Source organism: Callorhinus ursinus, unplaced genomic scaffold, assembly GCF_003265705.2.
Source record: "Callorhinus ursinus isolate GAN/ISIS: 27379988/994484 unplaced genomic scaffold, GSC_fseal_2.0 scaffold10, whole genome shotgun sequence".
Taxonomy (NCBI): domain Eukaryota; kingdom Metazoa; phylum Chordata; class Mammalia; order Carnivora; family Otariidae; genus Callorhinus; species Callorhinus ursinus.
Window position 1 is genome coordinate 21070231 of NW_027397072.1, and position 16170 is coordinate 21086400.

Consider the following 16170-nt stretch of genomic DNA (forward strand, 5'->3'; position numbering starts at 1 on the left):
CGCCTGGGTGGCTCAGTCAGTTAAGCATCTGCCTTCAGCTTGGGTCGTGATCTCCAGGTCCTGGTATGGAGCCCCGCATCGGGCTCCCTGCTCAGTAGGGAGTCTGCTTCTCCCTCTCCCCCACCACCATCCACAGCCCTGCTCCTGTTCCCACTTGTGTTCTCTCTCACTCTCAAATAACAAAATCTTATAAATAAATAAATAAATAAATAAATAAATAAAATAATAAATAAATGAATGAATGAATGAATGAATGAATGGATACCAAATAGGAAACACAGTTTTCCATCCCCCCCGTACATATTGTTACAGATATCCATGTTGTAACATGCGCACACATATGCATGTATATAACTTACATATACACACATGTATAACATTTGTAATAAAATTAAAATTTTATTTTTCTACTTAAGTTTTAGTTAAAAGATTTTGCTCTATTATAAATTACATTAAGTTCTGTCTAAGAAAGTGGGATTTGAGATACGGCCTAAGGTAAGAGCTATTAAAGCAACTTCTGGTAGAAAATATTCTGTGGGGGAGTGGAGGGGGACGAGGAAGGAGAAGCAAAAGGGAAAAAATTAAATAACAATAACACAGTCACGGTAGACTTAAGTTTTCAGTGTGGAGCCTCTCTGGATTAGAGAAAGCAGACCAAGTGGCATATAATTCAGCCTCTATACAGATGAGGAAAGAGAAATGACGAATCTTACCCAGTATCATTTATATAAAGTAAAACCCAAAATGTAACTCGGCTCTCGGGTCTGCATAGAAGTTCTGACTGACATTCATTACAGAAAGGTTTCTAATATTTTTATAACAGTAAAAGTGGGGGAAAAAATTAAGTGATTTTCATAAAAAATCACAATCTCTGGCAAAGCATGCAAGGTATGTTAATGGTAGAAAAGTGGCAAACATTTTTTAAAAAGGGAGATTCCTAGGTGCACAAATCTTAAAAAGTAATGAGAATGTCATACAATTAGTAGCAGACGCAAAATGAGAGAGAAATACATAATAAATGAAATGGGTCAAGTACTAGCAACTGAATGTTTCTAAGGGATATTTCCTGATGGAACTAACTTTGGTTCATCTAAGATAAATAAAAAAGGGGGAAAAAGTATTTCTATGTGACTTTTTTTCTATTTATATCCTAACGTGAATGAGTAATACCCAGTGCCTGCGCGCATAGTAGACACAATAGTATTAATGAATACCATTAGTAAAAATTTATTAACATATACTATTTATTAAGTGAATAAATGAACTGCAAACTGCTATTAAGCGCAAGCCCAAGTATTAGTAAACCTTTAGATCAGAAGTAAAAATGTGTTTGGGTTTTAAAGGGCTCACTACTGGTTAGATGCAGTCTTTATATACACTAAGATAAGGATACTGCTTTATGAATGTGAAAGATTTGATAAGCAGCAACAGAATGCTAACATGGAAGTCAGTGACACAGCCTGAGCTGGAGAGCTTAACAAGGCTACTCCACCTTCCTAATGTCCCTCAAGTAACCAGCAGTGACCCACGGCAACCATAGAGGTTTCCTTTAAAAAGATGGAACTAAAGGTAGTTCTAGAACCAAAGAACATCAAATCAGTTATGGCAGTTAAGAAAAGGGCCAGGGTACACTTAAATATCATGGCTCTTGCCACAAAAAAGCCAATGGCTTCCTTCTGTTCATTTTATTTCTTATGTTGTCACATGAGACAGAATAATTTCCATAACTATCTTAGGATGTAAGAGCAGCTAGCAGGGAGGGCGGGTGGAGGTGGTCTAATTAATTAGCTACCCATTACTTACTCAAACACTAATAAAGATCTGTAGGAATGCAGTTCTAAATGCCTGTTTATTAATAATTTTGCTCATGTAAGAACACAGTTACAGGCTTATCACATACATACAACTGCTTCTGTGTTAAGAAATACCACAAATGACTTGAAATTTAATAAGTAAGACCAGAAACTTAGTGTTCATGCATCCTCTCTTTTTCAATTCTTCCCACTCTCTTACCTTGAGAGGTGGTACTTTTCGCACCTGGATCCTGTCCCCTCTACTGAGAAAGGGCTGTGGCGAGACTTGAAATGGCTGCTGGTACTGGCGATTCTCCGTGACACGGGGCCTTTTCTCCCAGCTCACGGGGGCCTCTTCTTGGATGAGACAAGATTTCCTCTTGAGGCTTTCTGGGCTGTGATCAACCAGAGCTGATGGAGGTTCTTTCGCAGTGATATCCTGGGGACCTGCTTCTGCCATGGGCTTTATTACTGGTTTTTCCACCCCAGGACTCTTAGGTTTGTTTGGGGATGTAACTAAAGCTTCTTGGCCTTCATCTTTGTTATAATTAGAAACTGTAGTGAGATGATTCTCCTTCTCAGACTCCTGTTCAGCAGAGGCAACTGGCTTCTGCTCCAAGAGATCATCATCCTTTGGGCACTTGATGGGAAGAATGCTGCTAAGCTCTTGTGTATTGCTTGCTGAGGGAAGTAGGGGCTCTGTGGATTTGGGGTTTGGCTGCACCATATCTTGGCTTTCATGCTCTTCTTTTCTTCCTGGGGATGGCATTTGCACCACTTCTTCTTTAGACCCTAACTGGGGAATTACTGGGACTATACTGACAGGTGAGGCCTCTGAAGGGAGCATGGATTTTGGTTGCTCAGCTGGGGTTTTCTTTACTTTGAGATCGCTGGGCGAGGCTGTCAATTTCTTTGAATCCTCAAGGCTCAGACCAGAACTAAAAGGTGGAAGAAAAAAATATTCTAGTTGAAAAATGGCCTATGTTATTGAAAGCGTTAGGAGATAATAGTATATGGCAATGCCCAGAAGAAACCCTGACATATAGTAGGTATTCCTCATATATCATCACTATTATTATCATTAGTAGTGAAGTTCTGGAGTTCGAGTGCCTGGATGCAAATCCTGGCTCTGATACATCCATGTGACATTAAGTAAGTCACTAGTCTTTTGTATCTCAGTTCTTCATTATATACTGAGGTTCATCACTTTATACTGTTGGTGTGATTAAATTATGCATATAAAGTCTTGGAACAGTACTTAGCACATATTAAAGCTCAATAATGTTAATTATCATTATTACTTATGTTTATTAAGAAGGGCTACCTTGTTTAGAGGCAAACATCACAGACTACCCACAAGGGAAGTGAAAGAAGGCCAAGACCCACGCACCCTGCTCAACTCTGCTCTGTAGCACCTGCAGAAAGGAGGGCCCAAGAAATCTACAGGCCCCTGAGGAGATAGGAGGTGGCTGTCAACGTTCTTCAGAAAATTAGAACTCTGGAGTTTCTGGAAAGCCCGTTTACACTTCACTTAGTATAGCTCTATAATTCTGAGATCAATGTCCCTGAGCTATCCTGGTTAAGGTCAACTGGGACTTCCACAGTGTGGCCTTGCTAGAACTAGGCTACTCAGCGGGGGTCACTAGAGACTCTTCATCATGTTTTAGAATATTGTTTAAACAGGCAAAAGCAAGGGACCCTCTTTGGTGACTTCAAATGATCTGTACTGCACCTCTGAAATGGAGTGGCTAACAACAAAACTAGACAATAATAAAAAACAGTCCTCCTGTAAAAACTGGCAAAAAAAAGTAACAGCTGAAAACAGAAAAGACCCAAAAATTCCTACAATGCCTATGGAGGAAATTAACAATACTTACAGAGTGACAGTTACCTGTGATAACAGTCTAAATGGATACACCATCATTTATGGAGAAGGGCTCAAAGCTCATACCAAGAGTGTAGATCAATATGTGAGACTTTTTTTTTTTTTTAAGACCAATATGGCTCAAACACACAATCCCAAGATCAAGAGTTACACCCTCTACTGATTGAGCCGGCCAGACGTACCCATACGTGAGACTCATTAATCACAACAGGAATCACTTCCTACGTGACCATAAAGGGGATCAATGAACTACTGGGAAATAAGAAAAAGAGCCATTAGTTGTCAAACTGTGGTTACAGAGTGTCCTTAAGGATTGCCATTAGGTATGCAGAAGGCAAGAAGGGAGACAAACCAATAAATCTCTGGATGTTCAATTCTACTTCAAACAATAATACAGCTCCACTGTCATCTATTTAAATGTCTCCATTAACTTCTTTTCAGATATTTTATTTAAAAAAAAAAGATTTAATGTATATTCCCTTGAGAACAGGGTTTGTATCTTCATTCGGCTATGAAGACCTGCCAGAGGGCCTTCTAGAGGAGAGGCTGTTTAATCCTAGGAATCTAGGGATTCCTAGGATTCCTTGGTGATTCTGGGTAAATTACCATCTTGTGGGATAATTAACTACTAGAAAAAAATGTACTGAACTTCAGTATTCTTGTAACTTATAAAATTATTGATAAGAACTATTCAATCTATTCAAAGAAAGGGATTCCAATTCAAGATAATAATTTTCTCTTTTTTAATGAAACCAACCCACCCACAATGGTAATGTGTCAAGAGTCAAGGAACCCAATTCTGTGCATGCATGATTCATAAAAAGAAAAAAAATTCTTAGTTAAAAAGAACTGGTGAAATAATAGAAGGAAACTGAGGATTAGAATTTCTGGAAAGGTAGTTAATATGAAACACGCTGTGAGATATATGTAGGAATTCACATTTGGTTTACAGAACCTGTCTTGGTATTACCTCTGACCATAGTAGCTTTCAAAGAATTGTTCTTTCCATGGCTCTACTTTTTTCTCCTTCTCAATCTCTTGTCGAATTCTCACTTGCATCTCAGGTGTAAACTCACCTATAATGTACAAAAAAAAAAAAAAAAAGATACTCGATAGAAATATGCTGTTTCTAACTTTTACCTATTTGTAAATCATGAAAGACTCATGCAGGAGTCAGAATACTACCATGTGAAAGTAAGAGAAACTTCCCACAATCCCTCACTGGAAAGGAGCCCCTGGAAGCCATCAGGGGACATACAATGCTTGCACACCCCTGCATGCAGTTTCTGGTACTCAGCTGAGGCCACCTGTGCCTTTTCTCTGGGCTCTCCTATAGCACCTCCCTCCTGCTCCAAACATCATATTCCCCACAGATTTCTTTTATCACTAACCTTGAATTTGTCATTTCTTTCCCCCTGCAAAAAAGTCACGTGGTTTCAGTAAATAATGCCACTGGGCACTTTGTTATTTTAGAGTCCTGTTTCTCTCAGGCAACTTGTTATTTTGTGCCTTTTATCTCTAACTGCATAATGAACAGCTGTGACCCGTGATCCTGCTTATAGGCAGTTGAGGTTCCAGTAAAACCACAGGGAGTTATTTGGGAGTCATCAGTTTTCTAATTGCTCCAGAAATTGCACCACTCTAGTGCCTTGGCAATAAAGCGCTCAACATGCCAATGACCCCACTGCTCTGAAAATGACATTTATTTGCATATATCACCAAGCACTTCAATCCCTCCCACTCCAACAGCAGAGAACAGCTGAATGTGCTGGGTAGGACACCTTCAAACTGTGGCTCAGAAAGGTTGCTCTCTTTTATACTCTAATACCCAGGACATCAAGGAAAAAGAGGCAGAAATGGTGGACTTCAGGTTTAGGTCTCTTTGGGATAAGAGGATCGAAAGGAAAAGTGTTCCAGAACACAGTCCTGGGCACAGGAGCAGGAAAAGAGGACTGTGCCTGTCAGAATCCAACCCATGACTACTTTTTCATTGAGTCTACTGTGCATGAGAGAATGAGGAATAAAAAGTATTGAATTCTGTTCACATGTGTACAGTGCTCAGTTTTTGCTGCTCATAAAATATGATCACATGACTAGGTATAGCAGTGACTGCTTATATGCAAAAAAGAAAAAAGTAACACTGATAACAATCAAGGTATCACTGATGATAATACCCACTTTAAAAAACTGGGTGGTGGGGGAGCCAGGGGGGCGAGCGCCTGGGTGGCTCAGTCGTAACAGTCCTGATTTCGGCTCAGGGCATGATCTCAGCATCCAGGTATCAAGCCCTGCTTCCAGGTCTGCACTGGGCATGAGCCTGCTTCAAATTCTCTCTCTCCCTCTGCCCCCCTCCCCCTTGCCACAGTTTGCTCTCTCTTTCTCTCAAAAACAAAAAAATGGGGAGTTGGGCAGGGCATAAATCCTTTATCAAATTACTCTTTTTTTTAAAAGATTTTATTTATTTATTTGACACAGAGAGAGAGATAGAGAGCATAAGTAGAGGGAGAGACAGGCAGGCAGAGGGAGAAAGAGAAGCAGGCTCTCCGTTGAGTAAGGAGCCTGATGCAGGGCTCGATCTCAGGACCCTGGGATCATGACCTGAACTGAAGGCAGCTGCTTAACCGACTGAGCCACCCAGGCGCCCCTTATCAAATTATTCTTAAAGAAAGGTAATAGTAATGCATATGTTTTAAAGTGCTTGTGTGATTGCAGCTCTTTCTGGGGGGGGGGGGGAAGGTGGTCTCTGCTCAAGAAAATCTTTGATAGGACCAGAGTAATTAGTGAGAGAGCCTTTCTACACAGAATCTGTCCCCCCAAAACAATAAAAAAAAGCTCAAAACAGTAAGAAGGCAAATGTCAACAATTGCAGTGAACAATATATATATTAATTAGCTGGTCAATTAACTCTAAATGCTAATGATCTGACAAAATATCAGCAATGAATAGCATTCCTAATTGCTCTCCCTACAAATGTATTCATTAAAAACAAAACACAAATGTATTCATTTTAAAGCTTTTCACAGTTGTTTTAAGCTATGCCTTGGTATAACTTCATATGACCTTTCAAGTGTTAGTTTGTATTCCATGTGTACTGAAAAACAAACATAAGAGAGCACTAATTCTATACTCTGCTTATTAAAATTTCAATTCCTAGGCATTAACCTAGAATCACTGAATCAAAATCTTGATCAGAATCTGATCACTGATAAAAATATTGAGGAAGAGGGCCTAAAATCTGTATTTGTTTAGTTTCCCTAAATTGAAAGGTGTCTTTGATTTCTTTTTTTTATTTTTTTTTAAGATTTTATTTATTTATTTGAGAGAGAGAATGAGATAGAGAGAGCATGAGAGAGGGGAGGGTCAGAGGGAAAAGCAGACTCACTGCTGAGCAGGGAGCCCGATGTGGGACTCGATCCCGGGACTCCAGGATCATGACCTGAGCCGAAGGCAGTCGCTTAACCAACTGAGCCACACAGGCGCCCTGTCTTTGATTTCTTAAAGGAACATTGCTAGACTCCATCTGGAACCAGACCTGGTTACACAGGCTCCAGAAAAAAGTCAGTATATGTGTTTCACACAGGATAGCTAGTTCTACCCTATGGAAACATCGCATCCTTAGCTCAAAAACTCACTGAGGCACAGAGGTGCCAATCTGCCCTCAAAGTAGCTCCAAGTACATATACGATCTAGGAGGCACATAAGGTTGAACACTTACCTTCTGAGAGTCTTTCCTTCCAGCCTTGGGCTGCTGAAGTGAAGAACTCATTGTTAAGGGCTGAGCCATTTAACTTCATCAGACCATCGGGACCAACCTGGGTCAAAGAATAAGCCAAGAGAAGCTTACAAAGAAAACCAAATGTATCATGTGGAACTGAACTTTCTTTCATTTTAGAGAAGAATGTATATACATTTAATTTTATAGAAACATGACTATATCATACCATGCTGCTTATTATGGATACTTCTATTTTGTAATATATCATTTTTTCTAATAAATTTATTTCCTGTTTACCGCTCCTCCTTCTTCTACTTTCAATTCCATTCCCCATTAATTATACTCAAAGAATCATCCAAAAACAAATAAATCTACATGCAAGAAGTTTTTTCCTGAGAGGTTTATTATTTGTTTTATAAAACTGTGACCAAGCTCCAGACCAAGCTCTGAATCTTATGTTTCTCACGTAATACATTGTGTACTTCTCTCCAAGTCAAGTGGCATAGTGTTAGCTATTCCTTTATAATAGCTGCATATTATTTCATTGGATGCATGCACCTTAATTCATTTGCCAGTTTCTTAACCATAAACATGAACCTTGTTTCCACTGTTTTCCCATAATCAACCACACTGCAATATTAGCATTCTGGCAAAGATGAATATACTAGGGCTTTTATTTCTGTGGAATAAATTCTAAAAGCAAAGAAATATCTGTGCCTGTAAGGTACTGTTATTTTCCAAAAAGACTATAATTCATATTTCTATGAAATATATGAGTGTACTCTTTATCCCGTGAACAATATTTGTTAACTAAATTATTTAATTTTTGCCAGTCTAATGGGTTTGAAATGGTAAAAATTTCCTTTATCTTGACTACTGGAGTTTTGTTCACCTTTTTGCATGTTTATTAAATATTTAGATTTATCACCTTGTGAAATTCTTATCATTTTGCACATTTTTCTATAAGGCTGCTTATTTTTATTATCAATTTGTGAGAATCCTTTACATATTATTCATAGTAAAACTGTCACATATGCTAAAAAATTTCCCCTAATTTATCTGCCCACTGACTTGATTTGTGATGTCTTGCCAAAAGGTTTTAAGATTCTATTAGAGATTCTGGATTTCCTATCTTGGTTTAGAACCATAAATCTTATTTAAGGACATAAAACACAAGATCTGAAAAAAATTTAGATAGAAAAGCTTAATAAAACTGACATTCTCCCCATAGTTATTATCTACATTCCAATCAGAACCCCTATGCAGATTTTTCATTAACAAAACGATTTTATATTTTTTTAACAAAATTATTTTAAAATTCGTAAGGAAAAAATAAGAAAAATCGCCTTTCCAATTATTAAACATATCACACACAAAGCCACTGCAGTCAAAACTATTATTAGTAACATTAGAATGAAGAAATGAGTGTAAGAGTGGAGTGTACGCATAAACACATACTGCATGTAACTGCATAGAATATATAATGAAGATGGTATTTCAAATTGTGAGAAAAAGATGGTTATATTAAATATGTAGTGGTGAAACAACTGGCTATTAAGTAGAAAATAAAGTTGAAGCCCAATTTCAGAGCAATACAAAAAATAATTCTAGGTGTATTAAAAACTTAAATGTAACCTTTAAGTCAAAAACAATTTTCTGAAGAAAATTTAAGTAACTATTGGGACATCCTAGGGATTGAGGAACTCTTCTCAACCAACTTCACTTTCTACACCTACCTGGGCCCACGTTATCTCCCCACCCCCAGCTCCAGGGCAGAAATTGGTGAACTTTCTCTGTCAAAGGAGAGATTGCCATTATTTTAGGCTTTGAAGGCCCCGGGGCTCTGCTGCAACCACGTACCACCACCATTGCTGCACGAACAGCTATATACCACATGTAAACTAATGAAGGTGGATGTATGCCAATAAAGATTTATTTACAAAAATAGGCAGTTGGCCAAAACTGGTCCAGGTTTGCTGACTGCCAATTTGCACTCTATAGAGTTGGCAGAGGGGTAACGGTCTTCCCTATCAGAACAGGTCATCCAACTGAAGCTTGAATAGTCCAGTGATGAGTAAGGTAATCCATCACAAGCCAAGCCATTTTAACAGCTACAGCTGTTAAAAAAAAATGTTATTTTAACTTCACATCTGCTTTCTGGAGAAACAAAAAAGTTTACCTCTTTAATACGACAGACCTTTAAATATATTTAGAGAGGTGCTTTAATCCACTCCCCTCCTATATTCTTTTCTCTGGTCTCAATTATTTTTACTTCATGGCTGGGCAATCCATACAATGAAATATGGTGTTCAATGTTTCATCCTAGTAACAACCAGGATTCTAAAAACACTCTAAATTGCATCTGACAGTGAAGTTGATTCAAGCTCCATACTTCTATATATAAGGACATTATTTCTTACTGTGCGTTCTCACCATACTCAAAAAAGGCCAAGTAACGTCCTATTAAGAATTCCCCACACGACTGTACTCCATGGGAAATTGAATAGATAACTTATAAGGTCTCTTTTCATTCTAAAATTTTATTTTTTAAATCTTTTTTTTTTAAGATTTTATTTATTTATTTGAGAGAGAGAGAATGAGAGATAGAGAGCACGAGAGGGAAGAGGGTCAGAGGGAGAAGCAGACTCCCTGCTGAGCAGGGAGCCCGATGTGGGGGTTCGATCCCGGGATGCTGGGATCATGACCTGAGCCGAAGGCAGTTGCTTAACCAACTGAGCCACCCAGGCGCCCCTCATTCTAAAATTTTATGTAGCAATCCTTCTTCTGAGAGAGGATAAGAGCCATTAGTCAAAAGACAGTTCTGGGGTGCCTGGGTGGCTCAGTCATTAAGCGTCTGCCTTCGGCTCAGGTCATGATCCCAGGGTCCTGGGATCAAGCCCCGCATCGGGCTCCCTGCTCGGCTGGAAGCCTGCTTCTCCCTCTCCCACTCCCCCTGCTTGTGTTCCCTCTCTCACTGTGTCTTTGTCAAATGAATAAAATCTTAAAAAAAAAAAGAGAGAGAGACAGTTCTAAGAAACTTGCACTAGAGTTCTAGAAATAGGCTTTCAGTTAGGTCCTATCTTATTCCCAACCTAATAACCTAAGCCTTTAAAAAAGACGAGAGCGGGCGCCTGGGTGGCTCAGTTGGTTGGGCGACTGCCTTCAGCTCAGGTCATGATCCTGGAGTCCCAGGATCGAGTCCCACATCGGGCTCCCTGCTCTGTGGGGAGTCTGCTTCTCCCTCTGACCCTCTTCCCTCTCGTGCTATCTCTCATTCTCTCTCTCTCAAATAAATAATAAAATAAAATCTTTAAAAAATAAAAATAAAAAAGACGAGAGCAATCCCCAATGAGAAGTTCTTTAAAAACTCTGCAGAAACATCAGCCTCCTAACTTGTTCGAACCAAAAGGTGAACATCCCAAAAACTGTAATTTCCCCAAGAAGTTTTAAGGAGGGAAAAGCAGTAGTTGGGAAGGATCAGCTTTACTTACTTCTTTGCCCTTTTGCTGGTAGTGTACCTGACTTTACTTGGTCTCACTGGAAATGGAATCTGGCCTGCTTTCCTATGTGCTAATTCACATCATAATGCAACTGAAACTAGTATCAATACAGTTTAATAGAAAGATAATTTTCAGAATTAGAAATATTCTTTTGCCATAGTCAATTAGCTTGGATGATGTGTATAACTTACTTACTCTCCTTTAATCTCTTACCACAAACCAGGGTATAAATCTAGTTTTCTTACTGTAAACTAGGGAAAAAAACCTCTCTTTCATCTTGTTTTTATAATGATTAGGAAAAAAGGGGAGGGCCTATCAGATTATTTAGAACACGGTATGTGTTTGGAAATAATAATGAATAAAAAACCCCTCAGAACTGAATAAACCTTAGAAAATCATAATGGTCCTATCTTCCTTTTGTAGAGGAGGAAAGAGATGATCAGAAGGGGGAGTGACTTGCTAGTCACTCTTTCCTAGATAAAAGCCTAGGTCTCAGATCTTGACCTTATTCCTGACCAACCTAAATCTCTCCGGTCCCTACCCAGACTGTCCCAAAACTTTGGAATTTCTTCTAGCTATCTTTTTTTTAGGAGTATAATTTATTGGGTGTTTAAAGTTCTTTATTATGAAAATAATAAATGTTTCTATTTTTTAAAAATCTAACAGAAGGGGGTGCCTGGGTGGCTCAGTCGTTAAGCGACTGCTGCCTTCGGCTCAGGTCACGATCCCAGGGTCCTGGGATCAAGCCCCACATTGGGCTCCTTGCTCAGCAGGAAGCCTGCTTCTCCCTCTCCCACTCCTCCTGCTTGTGCTCCCTCTCTCGCTGTCTCTCTCTCTGTGTCAAATAAATAAATAAATAAAATCTTTAAAAAAAAAAAACTAACAAAAGAATGAAAATAATTAACATTCATTCTCCCTTCAAAAAATCCATTAAAAAAATCCCTGTTAGGGGCGCCTGGGTGGCTCAGTCGTTAAGCGTCTGCCTTCAGCTCAGGTCATGATCCCAGGGTCCTGGGATCGAGCCCCGCATCGGGCTCCCTGCTCCGCGGGAAGCCTGCTTCTCCCTCTCCCATTCTCCCTGCTTGTGTTCCCTCTCTCGCTGTGTCTCTCTCTGTCAAATAAATAAATAAAATCTTTAATAAAAAAAAAAAAATCCCTGTTAAATGTCTTAAACAAGACAACTCTTCCTCCTGGACTGTATTCAATGAATACCTGACCTCCTAATATGATAGCTACACAAATTTTATGCCATAATCTTGACATTCTGATAAGACAGTTTTTTCTTTTCTAAGACTTACAGGGCAAAACTATTAAGAACACTTACATAAAAATATTCTTATCTCTTGTCTTAGTACCTTTGATACCACTTCTTTACAAGTAAAGCTATTTAAAATAAATAGCTAATAAAAAGCTATTTAAAAAGTCTTAAGGAGTGTTAAAGGGGATGAGTGAAGAAAGCCTCAGAAGGTTTTTTAAAAACTGCTTATGCTTGAAAATAACGCACCTGTCGATCCACCTCTGGAAGAAGTAAAAGCAGTCGCTGTTGGCAATCTCCAGGAAGGACTGAAAAGGTGTGCTTGTTGATCAGTGCTCGTAGATTTGTATTAACCAGAATGGAGTCTGGTGTCTCAACATCAATTTCAGCACACTTAGTCCTTTTCATTTGCCCTACAAAAATAGGGGAAAAGAATCATTTGGGCCTCCTTTACATTCTTGTAAAAAGCACAGTTGTAACTACCTTAAATATCAGACTGTGAAGAACGGAACACTTAAAGGTTTTAGAAATTTCTTCTAAGACTAATAAAAGCAAGGCATGACACATACACAAAATGATCCAAAAAATCCAGAAAAATTCAAATCTATATATGTACCATACTGAGATCCTTTTTCCTTTGCCATCAGAATTTTTTCATCAATTTTAATTTTGATTACCTAAAATGTTGTGACTGAATACCTTAGTGGTTTCAAGAAACTTAGTCACAATCAAAAGGTTATAGTCTTTCAAATGACTGACAGAATTGAGTACACAAAGTCTTCAAATGTAAATGACAAAAAATATTATAACAAGACTAACTTGCCAAAAACATTTGCAAATCATGACAAAACTTTACGATTTTTCATATTAAAAGTGCATCTAGGGGCGCCTGGTGGCTTAGTCGGTTAAGCGTATGCCTTCGGCTCAGGTCATGATCTCAAGGTCCTGAGATAGAGCCCTGCATGGGCTCCCTGCTCGGCAGGGGGTCCGCTTCTCCTTCTCCCTCTGTGCCTCCGTCCCCCCACCACCGCTTGTGTACTCTCTCTCAAATAAATAAATAAAACCTTTTTAAATAAATAAATAAATGTGCCTGGCCGACTCAGTTGGTAGAACATGTGACTCTTGATCTCAGGGTCATGAGTTCAAGCCCCACACTGAGCGCAGAGCTTACTTTAATAAATAGATCGGTAGATAGATATTTAAAAAAATTTTTAAGTGCATCTATAAATCAATATGAAAAAGAAGTACCACCATGAGAAAAACGAGCACAGGGAATTACAGGTAATTCATATTTGACTAACCATAAACAGATGCTACAGTATTAGTATTTTTTAAATGCCAGTTAAACCAATGAACATTTTTTTGTCTATCAAAATGGCAATTTTGTATGCCATTGCAATATGGCATGCCAAATGCAATACAGTGCTGAGATTACACAGAGAAAAAGTAAAGACAACTGTCAAATACTGCTGATGGGTCTCAAATTAATATAATCTTACTGGAAGAAAATTTGATGATATACTGCAAAATTTAATGTGCATAGGAATCTAAGACCCAGTAATTTTAATTTAGAAATACATGCACAAGGCTACACAATCTTGAATATGAATAACCTCTGTTCCTGGCTGAAGGTGAAGCAAAAGTAATCTCTCTTAAGAGGAAAGGATTTCCCTTAAATTAGGCCCATAGGATTCCTACAAATTAAAATCCAGCACTATCTCACACAGACTACCCTGACAAGCCAGCAGACATGCACTATGACAGAGTCAATAGAAATCAAAAATAAAAGGTTTAGACCTAAAAGTACTATCACTGAAACTGTCACAGATAAAATACAGAACAGCGCTGCATAAAATGATTAAAGAAATAAAGAATGTGATTGTAAAGATGGGGATAAAATAATCAGGAATGAACACAATCACGTCTCAGTAAATTTCATATAATGATCAATAATAGCAGCAGCAAACATTTCTATAAGGCTTCATCAGTGCCAGGCACTATTCTAAACATTGACATGTGTTAATTCATTTATTTTTCAAATAACCCTATGAAGTAAGACACTATTATTGTACATTTCACAGATGAAGAAAATGAGGCCCAGACCTGGTAAGAAACTGGCCCAAAATTATACTATTAAGTTACAGTGCAGGAATTTGAACCCAGTGCTGTGGCTTCAGAATCTGTTGTTTATCACTATACAGAGGCAGAGCTATCATAATGTGCATGATCTCTGACTATTAGGTATTTCAGTTAAAAGTTCAAAACAGAAACATAAAATATATATATTTTTTCTAAAGACCTTATTTTTAAGTAATCTCTACACCCACTGTGGGGCTTGAAGCCACAACCATGAGATCAAGAATCACATGTTCTACACACTGAACCAGCAAGGTGCCCCCAAAATCCCAATATTTATCTTTAAATTTTTTATTTAAATTCAATTTAATTAACCTATATGGTATCCTTCGTTTTAGAGGTAGAATTTAGTAATTCATCAGTTGCATACAACACCCAATGCTCATTCAATCAAGTGCCCTCCTTAATGCGCATCACCCAATTACCTCCCCTCCAGCAACCCTCAGTTTGTTTCCTAGAGTTAAGAGTCTCTTATGGTTTGCCTCCCTCTCTGTTTTCGTCTTACTTTATTTTTCCTTCCCTTGCCCTATGTTCATCTGTTTTGTTTCTTAAATTCCACATATGAGTGAAATCTCATGGTATTTGTCTCTGACTTATTTCACTTAGCATAATACCCTCTAGTTCCATCCACGTCGTTGCAAATGGCAAGATTTTGGTTTTTTTTGATGGCGAAGTAATATTCCATTGTATATACACACCACTTCTTTATCCATTCATCTGTCGATGGACATCTGTACTCTTAACATAGTTTGGCTATTTTGGACACTGCTGCTATAAACACTGGGGTGCATGTGCCCTCTTGAATCACTATGTTTGTATCTTTTGGGTAAATACCTAGCAGTGCAGTTGCTGGGTCACAGGGTAGCTTTACTTAAACTTTTTGAGGAACCTCCATACTGTTTTCCAGAATGGCTGCACCAGTTTGCTTTCCCACCAACAGTATAAGAGGGTTCTCCTTTATCCCCATCCTTGCCAACATCTGTTGTTTCCTGAGTTGTTAATTTTAGTCATTCTGACTGGTGTGAGATGGTATCTCACTGTGCTTTTGATTTGTATTTCCCTGACGCCGAGTGATGTTGAGCATTTTTTTTCATGTGTCTGTTGGCCATCTGTAGGTCTTCTGCCCACTTCTTGACTGGATTTTTTTGTTTTTTTTGGGTGTTGAGTTTGGTAAGTTCTTTATAGAATTTTGGATACTAGACCTTTATCTGATAAGATATTTGCAAATATCTTTTCCCATTCCATAGGTTGCTTTTAGTTTTGTCAATGGTTTCCTTTACCATGAAAAAGCCTTTTATCTTGATCAAGTCCCAAGAGTTCATTTTTGCTTTTGTTTCTCTTGCCTTTGGAAACGAGTCTAGCAAAGAAGCTGCTGCAGCCAAGGTTAAAGAGATTGCTGCCTGTGATCTCTAGGATTTTGATGGATTCGGATTCCTGTCTCACATTCAGGTCTTTCAACCATTTTGAGTTTACTTTTGTGTATGGTGTAAGAAAGTGGTCCAGTTTCATTCATATAGCTGTCAGATTTTCCCAAAAATCCCTATATATTTTAAGAAAATTTTTAAAACTTCAAAATAACTCCTGGGACAAAGGAGAAATCACAATAAAATATTTTAAAACTTTTCAAATTGAATTATTATTTTTTAAGCTTTATTTATATATTTGACAGAGAGACAGCAAGAGAGGGAACACAAGCAGGAAGAGGGGCAGAGGGAGAGGGAGAAGGAGGCTCCCTGCTGATCAAGAAGCCCGATGTGGGGCTCAATCCCAGGACCCTGGGGTCATGACCTGAGCTGAAGGCAGACCCTTAACGACTGAGCCACCAAGGCACCCCCAAATTGAATGATATTAAAAAAGCATTTGAGAGATGAAGGTAAATGTCCCCA

General features: G+C 38.5%; 1 protein-coding gene across 5 annotated transcripts in view; it reads right to left on the reverse strand.

Moving 5' to 3' along the window:
• Positions 1-16170, reverse strand: part of ASXL2 (ASXL transcriptional regulator 2) — a 141407-nt gene that overhangs the window by 13430 nt on the left and 111807 nt on the right. For all 5 annotated transcript variants that reach the window (XM_025867869.2, XM_073897087.1, XM_073897085.1 and 2 more), the window contains 4 exons: positions 12398-12561; positions 7394-7490; positions 4649-4754; positions 2014-2731 (listed from right to left, as the gene is read on the reverse strand). In XM_025867869.2, the coding sequence (XP_025723654.1) occupies positions 2014-2731; positions 4649-4754; positions 7394-7490; positions 12398-12561 (1085 nt within the window). The remainder of the gene's footprint in view (positions 1-2013; positions 2732-4648; positions 4755-7393; positions 7491-12397; positions 12562-16170) is intronic.